This window comes from Eublepharis macularius, chromosome 6 (assembly GCF_028583425.1).
Source record: "Eublepharis macularius isolate TG4126 chromosome 6, MPM_Emac_v1.0, whole genome shotgun sequence".
NCBI lineage: Eukaryota > Metazoa > Chordata > Lepidosauria > Squamata > Eublepharidae > Eublepharis > Eublepharis macularius.
In genome coordinates, this window is record NC_072795.1 from 120,524,048 (window position 1) to 120,539,094 (window position 15,047).

At 41.8% G+C, this 15,047-nt stretch overlaps 1 protein-coding gene across 2 annotated transcripts in view; it reads left to right on the forward strand.

The window, feature by feature from the left end:
- The window catches only part of MXD4 (MAX dimerization protein 4), a 28,028-nt gene extending 17,737 nt beyond the window's left edge, over nucleotides 1-10,291 (forward strand). For both annotated transcript variants that reach the window (XM_054983044.1, XM_054983045.1), the window contains 2 exons: nucleotides 3,328-3,487; nucleotides 7,173-10,291. In XM_054983044.1, coding sequence (XP_054839019.1) covers nucleotides 3,328-3,487; nucleotides 7,173-7,321 — 309 coding nt within the window. In that variant the 3' untranslated portion in view covers nucleotides 7,322-10,291. The remainder of the gene's footprint in view (nucleotides 1-3,327; nucleotides 3,488-7,172) is intronic.
- Nucleotides 10,292-15,047: the final 4,756 nt, after the last annotated feature.

Below are 15,047 nucleotides of genomic sequence, written 5' to 3' on the forward strand. Positions count from 1 at the left end.
TGGTATAAGAATATTTGCATTTAAAGTGATACATATATACTAAATGAAAAACAAAATTATAGTTTTATTGCCTGTTTGTTCAAAAATGTATTGTAATGTATGACAGTAGAATGTACTGTTGGCAAGAACTCAGTTGTAAAATCTCTTTCCAGATTCATAATGCTAAAGATTTATGTCTTTGTAAAATAGGTCCTGTTTTTTTACATCACATGTGAATGTGTTACAATTTCAAATTTAGAAATAAACAGTCTAAGGAAGGGGGGAAGGCTCTTACTAAGACAGCTACATTGAGTGGGCAGCAGCCATGGGCAGACCTGTTCAGGACACACAACCCACTACTCTAATGCTTAGTGCTGCTGCACTCACGTGATAGCAAACCGAGGAGGAGCAGAGTGTGTTTCTCCGCCAAATCTCGCTTGTGGACACGACCCATTCATCACCCTCTGCTGCGCAGGTGATGCCCAGGGCCGAGAGGCACTCTCTGCTCTCTTTTTTTCTTGCTCTCACATGACAGCAAGAAATACTTCTCAGCTGTCTTCCAGCTACAAGTGCTATCTGCTTGGCAGCAGTGCAAGCAGCCAGTGCCAGAGTCCCCTCCTCTGCCACCAAATCTTCCTCAAGTACAGGCAACAGTAGAGCAGCCTGAAATCTGGCATGGCTGGTTAACTGAGTTTGCTGGTTAAGCAGGTGCTGGATAACACAACTTTTATTGTAATAATCATTTTCTAGAGTAATGCAGCTGTCCCTTCTTGGGCAAAGCTGTTGTAATATACAGTACAATACTGGATTCAATTCTCTATTTCCCTTCCAACATTTCACTAGGGGTAAAACTCTTTACTCCTAAGGAAACATACAGAAAATTGGATTGTAGGATTAAAAAGTACTCTTAAGTCCAGCTCTCTTATTTATAAATCAGTTTCCTTCATATTAAGCATCATAATGCAGGTTTTATGGAAAGGAATAAACAAGATGCTTTCATCAGTGATACCTCCAGATGACTCAAGCAAGTAAACCAAGCAAGTAAACCACATACGGAGGAAAGCAAAGTAACAAGAGTGAACAAAACCAACAAGCTACCCCTAAAGCCTCAGTAGTCACATACTGGAGTCAGTCTAAGTAGATCACACATTTTTAATTTCTGTCATGGTTCACAGTTGAATCCTGTGCAGCCAGGATTCAACTATATTGGTTCCAGGTTTTGGCAGACCCTGGGAAGAGTCCCCCCCACCAACTGCCCTTGCTAGCTTGGGAGACCACTCAACACGTGCTCCCAGTCACCTGAACAACTCACACACCTCTCCCCTTGTCAAGGTTAGCTGGAGTCCACCATCTCTCTGGAGCAGGGAGAGCGCGCACAGAGTCCAGCCACCTTTTAGACAAAACTTAAACAAACTGGCAATGAGAGACTGTTCTCACATTTGCCCTGGTAGCTGCCACCAGTCCCTTTGTCTGTTCCTAGGTACTGGAGTAAAGAGACACATCTCCAAGCCTATCAGGGAATTAAAATGGAAGGTCTACCTTGCAAGGTTGTCTTGCAAGCAGAGTTCTTGGAACAAAGTTTTACTTAGTAGATGGTCCAGGGGTTTCACAAAGTGGGTTCAACAGAGGGATCGTGACTTTAAGGTCTCAGAGTCAAGAACCACACAGAAGTAAAAATATAATTATTTAAGGTACAAAGATATTAAAAATAGACAAGACTGTGGGGATAAAATAACAAAACCTACAGCATGTAAGCACCAACTACATACTGCGGTATTCCAGAAGGCAAACAGAAGTTAGGCATAAGTGCAAAATATTAAGAATCTCTTGCAAAGAGGCACACAGAACTTCAGTTGTTCATCACAGCAGACAAAAAGATGGTTGCATAGGGACTTTCATCTTACAGAATCAGAGCCAGGAGTGGTGCCATAGCAAAGCTAAGTGTAAGTGACTCAAGCTTGACTAAAGCGTGCAGTTCCATGATGGTAAGCTATTTTTATGGGTTTTGGGAACCTAAGTGGCTCAGTCCTGTTAGCCAGTCAGGACCACAAAAGCTGATGTCACCGTTGCTAGGTGCGTACATGAGAGGGCAGGAGTAAGACCAAATCTACAGCTTTTGGTGCCACCCCTTTCTCGCAGGTGCAAATGCGCTGATGGTTCAAGAATAGAGATGGGCACGAACTGAAATACAACTCAAAATTCGTCACGAACCAGACCAGTTCGTGGTTTGTGAACCAGCGGTTCGTCAGAGCACATTTCCCATGAACCATGATGAACTTTAGGCTGGTTCATTTGGTTCATTTTTTGGTTTGTCACTGCAGAAAGCACAGCACCAATCGATCTGTTTCCTAGGCAACGGAGGGGGAGGAACTTCTTCTGATCTTAGGAATGCCCGGGAATGCCCCCAGAAGTGACATTTTCATGAACTAAATGAACCGGTTCACGAACTGGGCAAACTTCGTGGCGGTTCATGGTTTGAACCACAAACCATACGGTTCGTTTTTTTCTGGTTTGTGCCCACTTCTGTTCAAGAATGTTAATTGGCTCCAAAGTGTATCATGGAAGTCTGAGGAGCTAACAAGCTAGCCCATCGTCTTATTTACAAGATCAGTGTATACCAAAGAGTTCCTGTAAGCTCTGCATCTTTCTCAGGCAGGTTTCTCAGGCAGGCCTCAAAGCCTGAGCCAAGATTTAAAACATGGCTACAGTTTGAATCAGAAAAGGCCATTTTCTTCACACCCCTAATGGCACTGGGCAGTGCGTGGTACCATGCATCCTCTTGGCAGCACTGGGGAGCACAAGTGGCAAGGAGGGGCTCACAAATAGGTGAGAGGAAAGGAGGTGGCCCCAGGCCCCACCAGCCGCCCCACTGGCCCTCTTTGCATGTCATACTCACGGAATCTGCTCCCTGCCTCTCAGCAACACTCTAGTACTGTTGAGGCATATGTCCCCTCCAGTTACTTGGTTTTGTTTACAACTCAATACTGAATATTTGTAAAAATGCATCTGCTGCCAGCAGTGTAGCCATAGCATGTTTTGGTGGTGTTGCTGCTATGTATTTTGTGAAGATTGATTTGCTTAGTCTTAGGGGTTGACCATTGGATTTGATCAATCTGTACCTTTCAAGCAGGAACAGAAGTTACTGTATTGTTTAGTACTAATGAAAAAATGAAGTATTTTTACTCTGTGATAAAATTTTCTCTGTGTTTTCTGCTGACATAGGTGACAATACAAAAAAAATAGTATACAGAAGTTCTCCACTTTGTGAAATGCTTAACATTGCATGTACCTATGCCACAAAAATAATCAGCACAATAAGAAATAAATGGATTTCATTGATTTTATTAGAAATTGGAAGAACAGGACCGAAAAGCTCTAAATATTAAGGAACAATTACAACGAGAACATCGCTACCTCAAGCGTAAATTGGAACAACTCTCCATGCAGGGCCTGGAGCGAATCCGCACAGATAGCCTGGGATCAACAATATCCACTGATTCTGAACAAGGTAAGCAGAATATTGGTTTGTTATGTTACTTGAATATGTAAATGTGCAAAAGCTGCTAAAGACAGTTTCCTGCATGAGGAATGGCTCTAATTGTTTTAAATTTGGAGGAACTGGATAACCACAATAGAATATTTTTCAGATAAGCAGCCTTAAGAAAAATGTTAAAAGATAAGATTAAGGCATTAAGGGAGGTATTGAGAATGATTGCTTAGTGACATACCTGGAAGCCTTGGGGCTAAAACAAATGTAATGCAGGGAGATGTAGTTGGTGGTTAAAGGGCAGTAGCCGTGCATGGTGCCTCAGCTGGGATTGGGGCCGTGGCATAGGACAGAAGGCAGAGTTGAATATGTCTCCCTTGGGCAGTTTCACTACACAAAGCTGCTCTCCTCACTGTTGTTAGTTCTGGAAAAAAAAACAGGCAAAGGGGATGCTGCATTTCCCCTTCTTTCAGAGGTATTCCAATGCGCTGTCGTTTAAGGTATCCAGAAACTTTGTGTCTGTGGCATGATTTGAGCACATATTTTATCCAGTCAGTGTGAGCAGTTGAAGTCATCCATGGTTTTTGTCAAGCAGATGATGCTACACCCCCATATTTTAAAATGGAAACCACAGCCAGAAAATTGGAAAGCATGTGTAGGTTTATATAGGAAGATAACTAATTCCCATTTGCATCCCCCTGAGCTATTTCTTTGGTAGTTGTTACAAACAACATTCTGCCTCACATTCAGTTGACCGGGAGACCCATAAGTTTGGTGTCCATGACAGGAAACTTCATTCCTCCTCATCACTTGCCCTGCATGTTGCTAACTACCTGGCCATAACGGGCCTTTACCAGTTCTTTTTATGGGAGCTTATGACACTTCCTTCAGCTTGATCCTGGAAAGTAAGCAGAAGTTGCCAGGGTTTTTACAGAGTGAGCCAAACATGAAAGGCAGTCACAGGATATGAAAGCTCAAAAAAAGGGAGGGGGGAAGTCCCTTCCCATGAACCACAATCAGTGCAGTCAATAAAGCTGTTTATACAAAGTATTAAAATGTATATTTAAAGTGCAAGGTGCCAGAGTCATAAGTTAGGAATAAATAATCAAACTAAAGAATAGTTATAAATACAATATCCAGCACAATACAAAATGGGCTCCAAATACACAGTCTTGGATCTGCTGCCCTGCCTGCTGACAATAAGAGTAGATTAGAGTACTTCCTCTTCATGGGCAGAAGTCTTCTAGTCTAGTCTTTGGACAGAAGATGCAGGCTCACTGCCAAGTCTTTGGGTATCACCTATTCTGTTCCATTTTCCTGTAAAAGAAAAAGCTATTTTCTTATCCTATGATAGTATCCTTACGACTGGTACAGTAGGTATTAAACTTATCCTTTTTATTAATCTGCTAAAGATTCCTATGGGCTTCCTCTTCAGTATTCTTAAAAGAGGTATTCCAAACCAAAGAACCAGCCAACTGCTCAAGCCTCCTGGAGACTTTCATCAAAGACCCAAGGAGTTGTAATGACTACTTGTTCCTTAAAGCTACTTTCTCATCCATCGTCAACATCTTATTTACTTGTTTGGAAGGAGAGAGCTTCTGATTCATCATGGGGTCTCTCTCTAGTTGAATCCAGTTGCTTTATAAAGTTTGCTGATTCCCCTTATTTCTGTGGTCACAGCTTCACACCTCACGTACCTCCGCAGACTCTCTGTGATAAGGTTGCCCCTCTCCACAGCATAAGAGTTATTCAGCGAGTTTTAATCTTTTGAGGTTGCCTAGAGGTGGATAAAAAAGGGTGGTAGATCTTTGAGTGGTCATCTGTGCATTCACACAGTCCACCCACCATCCCCACAGCGGGTGCAGCTCTTCTTCTCGGAGCATGCACAGTCAAAAAACGCGTGTCCCTGAAGGAGGGGTTTTTGCATCTGTTCTGTAGCTCTAGAAGTTTCCAAAATCAAGGCAGAGGCACAAGGCCTTTTAATGTGAATGCACAGAGGACTACTCAAAGAATAACAGCTTTAGATAAATGACCTTAAGCCTAAAATGGATGAAGGAATCTTGGACAAAATCTACCCACCTCTAGGAGATTGGAAAACCTTTACAAGGTGCAGCAGGAGGGCTGCCATTTCCTACTCCCCCCCCATCAAACAATGAAATGATTGAAACAGGAAACATCCAATAAATGTAATAGGAGTAAGATTACAAAAATTAGAAATGATGCAAAAAAAGGTATGAGATAAATGTAAAAAAAATGCAAAAAAAAAGAATAGCAAAAGTAGAAAATAATGCACTACGAACAACATAAGACATATACTGTCATAGACTACAAACCTATTCCTTTTGTACAAGCACCTTCTTGAACCATTCCATTATACTATAGCCACATTTCTTTTATAAAAACACCTTCCTAATAAACAATCCGGTTTTACACAGTTTGTGGTGGGGAAAGACAGAACTGTGAGAGCCTTCCTGACCTCCTCAGGGAGCTGTAGTGAAAATGTGAATGTGTAGTATAAGCCTGGCAGTTGAAGTGCAATGTTTACATTTAAATTCCTGGTTTTAATGTCCCTGGGTGCTCTGTAACTACTAATTCAGATGTATTTTTTCTAGCAGCAGGCAGAGACTTGTATAGCTGCTACTACGCAGGATCTTGGTGATGTTGCAGGATTGTCTGCCCGTTTTTCCTTTACTTGTTTGGAGTATTTGTTTTCTGTGCCTTCTCAGTAACAGTTTAAAACAGGATAAAAAAGTCAAGAGTTTTACTGTTGAATCTGTTAAAGGAGCTACATAGCGGTTCTCTAAGTTTCCGTGTTTATTTTCATTTTTTAAAATGGGGTTTAGAAAAACATAAATGTGACTGGAATTTCAGCGCAGACTTCCATAATGTTATGCAAAAATGACAGTTGATTTAGGACAGTAGCTAAAAGTTCCTGGTTGAATCTCTCCTCCCATGAACTTGCCAGTATGTGTTAGCTACAAACCAGATGAGATGTTGGAAGATCTGTGCATTTTACCTTTGCAAACAGCAGATAGGTAAGGCCCTGATTTCTGTTGAGACTGGAATATTTCCCGAGCCTTTGGCCCCCCCAAAGCTGATACTTGTACATTTCCCCCAATAAAGCAAATATTGGGTAGTGGTGAGGGGTGGGGGTGGAAAATGACAAAGTGTGCCATTTTGTGCTCCTGACCAAAATCAGGACCTCCTATGGTTGCTATTTTCAAAGGAAAAACATGCTGAAGATCCTGTTACAGATCTTTCAGCATCTCTTCTAGTTTGATCCTTTATGGATCCTTGATCCATAAAGCTGCTTTCTCTCCATTTGAATCACCCATCTACCATACAGAGGAAATAATAGTAACATACTTCACAGTATAGTTGTTGGAGAAAAAGAAAATTAATCAGTCTATACATTTTCAGCAGAACTTTCCTCCAAGGAGCTCAGGGCAGTGAACAGATATGATCGCCTCTATTTTTTGTCGTGACAACATCTCTGTGCAATAGGTTAGGCTGAGAGAGGTCCAGGGTCACCCAGTAAGCTTTATGGCTGTGTAGGAATTTGAACTTGGGTCTCCCAGGTCCTAATCTGACTAACCACTTCACCACGCGGGTTGTAATACGGTTAAACATTCTGTATACTTACCATGTGTTCTGATTGGTTTCCTTCCTTGTGGTCTGAAAATTTTCTCTCTCATGTTTCATTTAGAGGTAGACATTGAAGGAATTGAATTTACACCAGCTGAAATGGACAGTAGTGGAAGCTCCAGTGATGCCGAAGACCACTGCAGTTTACAAGGCAGCTCAAGTGATACAGGCTATGCACATTCCTATAGACTAAACGGCAGACTTGTGTAGTGTTCGAGTGAACCACTCAACTCAGGACCTTCTGATTGAAGCACTTATACAAAAAAAAAAAATTCCCGAGTTGCTGATTGCCACTCTTCCAGAAAACCTCTACCACGACACTCCAAAAGGAGGTTTCTTTTCCAAGATTTTCTTGTCTATGAATAGATCATTAAACAAACTGTAAATCATGTTTTTTCTGCAGTTTGAGATTAGACACAGTTGTGGCTTAAAGTTCTTTCATATAGCCATTGTATAAGCTGTTGACAGTAGGGGGGAAAAATCCACCAGAACGTGAAACTTAAACAACTTAATTAGTTTGCTTTTCCTCATCAACTGTCTTAGATGTCAGAATGTTTGTAAAGGGCAGAAATCAACTGTTTTAGGTATCAAAATGTACGTAAAGGGCAGAAGTCTACCTGTAGGGAGGGATGGCACCTGCCTTCTGCTGTTTAAAAGTGGCTTGTCTCTCTTTGGCAGTAGGAACAGCTGTGGCCTCAAGTGAGCCTCCATCTGTGTGCGTAGCTTGCTCCTGTCCTCTTGTTCGGATTATGGCCATAGTAAGGATTGCAAGCTATGGTAAATTATATGCCTTTTAGAGTATTTAATCATAAAAAATCTTTGCTAGCCAAAGATTGTTAGAAAAATCCTTTCAACATTTGAGAGACTCAAAAAGTATTTAATTTGTACGTTCTTGATAGAAGGTGGAAGAGCCAGATCTAATAATAACTTTATGTGCAATGATCCCAGCTTTGTTCTCTAGCACTAATTCAAGAGAGCTACCCATATTGGCTCACAAGAGCAAAAAACGCTTTGCCACTTTCAAGCGTGATTTATTGTGGTATGAGCTTTTTAGGCACAAAACAACTGTCTCCCATTCACTGTCCCCAACAAGTTTTAGTACTCGTATTTTTTTTTCTCCTTTACATGCATAGAGAATAGCTAGCACTCAGCTCTCAGGAATTTTAATTTGCATGTATTCCTGCTGCCTTCTCGGACCATTTCATGCATCTTCTGAAAGCTTCCTCGTGGCGTAAGAAACCAGAGAGCCACGTATGCCGCTGATCCACAGAAACATGTTGGATGTGCTTTGGTTCTTAACCAAACACTAGATGCATCTGATAGGAGTAACTATTCATCTGCTTCTGGGTCCATTAGTCGTATGCACAGAAAGTGTGACGAGCTGGACCAGGGGCCGTACCTTTTAATGCTTCTTACTTAGACAATGACCCACCCATTCCCTTCTTGTTTAACGGGAAACTGTCAGTTAATGCACTGGTTATCACAGACTACACGGCATGTCAGTATTTTTGTTGGAGAGTTCAGAGTTCCCGAGATCACAGAGGTAGATAATTAAACCTTTGTTTAGAAGGAAGAAAAAAAACCTATCTTCCTGGACTTTGTGTTTTCCTGTATATAGTTGCCAGTATGCTGAATAGAAGGCATGACTTTAAATTACTATATTTCTTTTAGAACAAAATTAAGAGTCCAGTAGCACTTTAAATTGTGTTGGTATTAGGGGGCTGCTGGGCTCGAATTTTATTCTGCTACTATAGACTAACACAGCTACCCACCTGAAACAATATTCCTTTTAAGCATTATTGTTACACTCTTAGTGGCAATTTCAAGGTTTTTTTTTAACCAAATGCTGTAAAATTGCTCAATCTATTTAGAATTCATCAGGATGTTCAAAATGTATTTACCCCAATTGTAGCAATACTGCAGAAGTATATTTTAATACAATTTAACCTTAGTGAAGTTATTAGATCTTTGCTTGCTGGTTTTTAAAAATGGACCAATCTTTGCATTACTACTTTTAAATAAAGGTCTTTTTTAAATGATTTACAAAGCTATACATGCTTAAGACAAGTAGTGTATTTCCTGTAAATATTTCCTGTAAAAGAGTTTGTATTATATTTTTCCTAACTCTTCTTACTTGTATAGTGAAAGGGAATGGTATAAACCCAGACCAGAGTCTCAGGGGCTCTTTGCTGTAGTCCTATTGTGCCTTGGTCACCATTTATGTATGCCTGTTTCTCTCCTTGGTTTTTTTTTTAAAACAGCTAAGTTTGTTGAAATGTTTTACTTTGCCTCCAGTGAAGCAGTGAGAGGTATGTTTGTTTTTAGGGCCAGGGAGCTTATCATTCCCACACCCGTACCTCATGGTGGCGTTGGTGCTGCATATTGAAGGCTGCATGCAGTGTGCTTTTTTAAACACTGACCAATAATCAAATCTAAAAATGCACAATGGTGAAGCAAATAGTTTTGTTGCCCTTTTTATATTACGTATATGTGTTTTCCCTTCGGTGCTTACAGTTCAGAAAATAAAAGTTGACTCTACTTCTGGCAGCTTGCACTCCTTGTCTGCTTGCTTCCCCAACAGCCTGGGACTGGCTAACAAGGACATCTGCTTTTAAAGAAACTATTTTGTAGCCACTCCTGCGTCAAGTCACGGGGAGAGACCTAAGGTTATAAATTCTGGCAGCTGAATTTGAAATCAGTACGCCTTTTGTGGGATGCTGTTTTGGTGTATGCTATACACATTGCGTATTACTGAAATCGTCAGTGGAGAAGAGATATAGCAATATTAGCATCGTGTGTAGCTGATAAGCAGCATGAATTACGGTCTCATCTGGTGCATAAATAAATTTTCCAAATCATGAAATTTTTAAATGTTTACCTTTAATGCACAACTCTCAACGGGAGGAAATAGCTGGTCATGTTGTTGCTTCTCTTCTACTATATAATGGAATTATTCATGGCTTGTAAAATGTTTTGTTTATGAAAAACAGCTCTTGCACAGTCTTTCAAACAGAAACAACTACAAAAATTTAAATCTCAGAATGACCATTGCTGAATTTTATGCCACTCTGATGTTCTCTTATAAATGAATGTGCACAATTTAATGAACTCTTCCAGATTGGGGATCAGTGGCTTTGTAGATCTTATATTTTCAATAAAGATTACTTCAATATTCTGAGAGCAAGTTAAATTAAAATTTCCTTTTTTTCTGATTTTTTTTTCAGTCATTGCTGTGATAACCACTGCCAAATCAAAACTATTATAGTTGTTTGTTAAATTACGAGCTTGGTACCAATCATACTGTTATTCGGAAGGATTTGTACAAGGGGATTCATGAAGGTAAATTTTACACATTGCTACTCATTGCAAGAAGCCTGCAGCTCCTGTTGCTTCTGGTCCATTATCATGATTGAATGATTTACAGTTGAATACAGGGCTTTTTTTCTGGGAAGAGAGGTGGTAGAACTCAGTGGGTTGCCCTCAGAGAAAATGGTCACATGGCTGGTGGCCCCGCCCCCTGCTCTCCAGACAGAGGGGAGTTTAGATTGCCCTCCACGCTGTGGCGCGGAAGGCAATCTAAACTCCCCTCTGTCTGGAGATCGGGGGGCGGGGCCACCAGCCATGTGACCATTTTCAAGAGGTTCTGGAACTCCGTTGCACCGCATTCCAGCTGAAAAAAAACCCTGGTTGAATATATGAACTAGCTCACTTTATTTTAATCATTTCCTGCTTTCTTTGCTAGAGGTGCTCAAGTCTACTTAGAGATAATTTTTAAAATACCAGTATGAAAATATCACATTAAAATCGAACATAAACTGATGACAAACAAGTTTGTCTGTACCTAGCCCCAGAATCTGAGCACAATCTGGGCCAAGCAGAGGGTAGGTATAGGCAGTGCGTGGTATACTTGAGAACCCATCCTTGGAAAAGAGCTGACTTCATTTCATGTCTTGGTGGCACACAAAGAAGGGCTTCAGATGATGATATCAGCCATTGGGCAGAGTCATGGGGGCGGGGGGCAGCAGGTGATCCTTCAGATAATCCAGACTCAGACCACGTGAGGCTTTTAAGGATTACAACCAGCACATTGAATTTGGGCTCAAAAGCCAAGTGGTAGCCAGTATAAATCCTTTCACATGTATACGCTCTGTAATTTATACTGTAATTTATGCCTTGCTGCTACATTTTGCACAAACATTTCTAGACTATCTTTAGAGGCAGCCCCATGTAAAGCTCATTGTAGTAGTCCAGCTTAAATGTAGAACGTGAATAACTGATCAAAGGGGAAAGGAATCTCCTTGCATAAAAAAGGGTTTTAGCTTGCTAACCAATTGAACCTGTCCAGAAGTGCAACAATTCTGTATCTCCCATTGGATGGCCGTACTGAAACTGTGGCTCTTTTTCCAGGCAGAGTGCAAGCCCATCCAACACAGTCTGGCTTCTCAGTCCCTGGTTTAGTTACAGAATCAACCACCAGTGCTACTAGCTTATCTGGACTCAGCTGATGGTTATTGGTTCTTGTTCAGACCATTATCACTTCTAAGCACTGAGTCACTGATGATGAAAAGGAGATAGAATTGCATATTATCAGCATCCTGATAACACTTAATCTCTGGGTGACCCTTCTCAGCGTTTTCACATAGATGTTCAGTAGCATGAGGTACAAATACAGTGTGTATATAATATGTGTGTGTGTATTTGTACGTACATACCTAGAACCAATCAGCAAGCTAGGAAGGGAACCCCTGAAGCACACTACTAGTGCTTACTGTACCTTAGTTTCACAAGACCAATGATTCCAAAAGCCCGGTCTCTCCCATCAAAGGTCATCCACTGGGATAAGCCATTCCAAAAACTAGACTTCAGACCAGATGGGTTATCTCAACCCATTTCAGTCTAATCCAAGAAAGCCTAAAGTTGCTTAGCCACAAGCCTCCATTAGCTTGAGCAACTTGTCCCAAAAAGGGGGTATTTGCTAGAAGGTGATAGTTACTAATGGTGGGGGAATCAGGACTGCCTCCTTCAAAGTGGCCACTGCCAAAATACCTATGATGGAAGAGTTCCTCAGAGGTGGAGGGGGGAAGATAGCAAAACATTGAGAGGAACAGACACAGTATGCCCTGAACCTGGTACTCAGATTCACAATACATTTCTTTACCAGAGCAAAAGTCTCCGATTTCCCATAGCTCTTCATCAGATCTGGTTTAATATCAAGGGCCAGAAGTTTCATCCAAGAAGATCTAAAATACTCCAGTTCCAGTACAAATTCCCCTTTTCACTAAAATTCAGCGTGAGCCTTAAATGCAGAAAGCCAGTGCCCAATACTCAATAGGGGGCACTCACAAACCTCCAAAGAAATTGGAGAAGGGGATGATCAAGGTTCTTGGTGACAAAACTTATCCAAATAGAAGCACCGAATAAGAGAAATGGGATAACTTTCAAATTAAAGCCAGAATTGCACCAGGTATGTATCTCCCTCTTAGAATGGGGGGGGGGGGTGGAATTAAAATTGCTCCTGCACCAAGTTTGGCCTTATTGAGTACCAATTTATGGTGGAGTAACAGTATCCACTTTATATTAGACCCTCCAAGCCCTATTCTGTAGCAAACCCTTGCAGTTTGTACCTTCTCACCTGGAACCACCTCAAAAGCAGCCCTGGGTTGGGAGCCCCTTCCACGACTCTCACACAATAGGATGTCTGAGACTGTGAGAGAGACTCCATGTTTGATACTGAAGCTGAGGATATCAGGCTCAGGCAATCAGGAGACTGAACTCATAAGGAATTAGTTGGCAGGGGCGGTGCCTGGACACTTGCCAATCAACTACTCTGTTCTTTGGCTTCCTAATGGCTCATAAAAATTGAGACTATGGTTAGTGATCAAGGTTTGCAGAACAATAACTTGCTTCCTAGGACCACCTAGGCATCTGCCTTACAGTGCAGAGTACCTTAAAGGCAGCCCATGTATGCCTAAGGCTTAATAGTCTGTATCGTAGTGATTCCTCTGAAATTTAATGGTAAAAAGTTTCACAGGGCACGCAGAATTAAAAAATAAAGCTCCAGCGATACCCCTTTTCATGCAGTCTTCACAGATCAACACTTCATGAATTCGCTGTAGCTTGCCTGTCTGTCAACAAGCCCTCCATAACAGGCTGAGCTTCTGCAATGTCCTGGAATGCTTACAAATGATGTAATTACTCTGGGGTAATAATCAGAAACAACAACAAAAAATATTTAAGGAACACAAATGGCCACTTTTAGGAGACAGTATCACACAGAACCTAGGAACAGACAATGTTATGTGAAGCGCCTTAAAGACCAATAAGATTACCTAGGGTATAAGCTTTCAAGAGTCTCAGCTCTCTTCGTCAGATACTGTCATCAGGTATCTTGAATCTCGTTCTCGGCTGCAGACCAGCACAGCTACCCTCTTGAAAAGGGCTGAAGGAAGGGAATGTGGCAAGCAATGGGTAAGAAACAACATGAGGCAAAGAAGGGCTGCAGAGAAGGGGGGCCATTGGAAAAGAAATACAAGAGACTGAACGGAAGGGGGAAGGAGGAAGCTCACCGGGGTCCTCAGGACAGAGAACAGAAAGGGCACAGAGAATTTTAGAAGCCAAGAAGAGGTAAAAATAGGGGGAAAACAAAGAGGTTGTGGGATAAGGGATTGAATTTGAGCAAACTAACCCAATAGTTTTCTGTCTTTCTTGGAATCCTCTGGAAATCACTGTCTGTGTTGCAGAATCACCAGAGAGGAAGATGGAGTTCTCGTTCTTTTATTGGCTAGTACTAATTCCTCACTGGATTGCTAGGCAACAGCTCTGCAGGATCTCTCCCAAGCACTTCTAATCCCTGGCATGTGAATTTCTCTCTTCATTTTGTCTTTGGCCCTAGGCAACAGCTCTACGATAAAACTGGCTTTTACCAGTTCATGCACTTTTTCTTCAGCCAAGGTGATCAGCAGACAGCTGCAGTTTCAATGCTAAATTGCAGTATGTGAGAAATGGAGTACAACAATATTTAACCCTTTGGAAACAGGTAGCCCGTCTAATTATAACTGAATTTTGTCACGGCTTTTATCATTTCCAAATACCAGACCATTCAGTTCCTGTACTTAAGCATTCAACCAGAATCAGAGATGATATCGGAGAGCCAGACCCTGATTCGGTGGACCCTTCCACCCCTCTCTGCTCACAGTAAGAGCTGGCCCCAGGGGCATGGACATCTCTGGCACTGCCTTTGCTGTCACGCAACCTTGCAGGGACCAAAGCAGCACACGGGTCAGACTTGAACATTTCCAAGGCAGGCAGGCATTCCCTCCCCTTCCCAATGGCTTTCTTGGCAGGCGCAGCCATTTCAGACCTCCCCTGATGTTTATGCATAGCACACTTACATTTCATTGCCTGCTATTTCATTGGGGAGGGGCAACAGCTTTGGCTCTGCATATACTTTGCATGCAAAATATCTCACCTTGCCTGTTCAGCTGAAAATGGATTTCTGGTAGCAGTTCAGTGGAATACCTCTTTCTAAGGCCAGCCCAGCTAAGATGCTAGACGTTCTATGTCCAGAGCACAGAGCATTTCAAAAAATTACATTATCAGGTATGTGGGGATCTTGGAGTGGAAGTGCAAGAAGTGGTTATGCTGTCCCTCCAGCACCATTTTGCCTTGAGGAGCCACTATTTGCCTTGATGAGGAAAAGTGATGACTCTTACAGGTTTGTGCTAATGGGACAGAGAGTGGTTCCTGGGTTTTACAGGCCTACAGCTGGAAGTCACTTTATACGCCACCCCTCCCATCACTCCATCCAGAAAATCCACTGCTACAACATTCTTGACCAAGGGCTGTCCTGCCTCTGAAGACTTCCGGCAAAGAGAGGGCCCCCCCCCCTCACCATCACAGTTGAATTGTATACATCATTAGGAAGTTTCTCCTAATG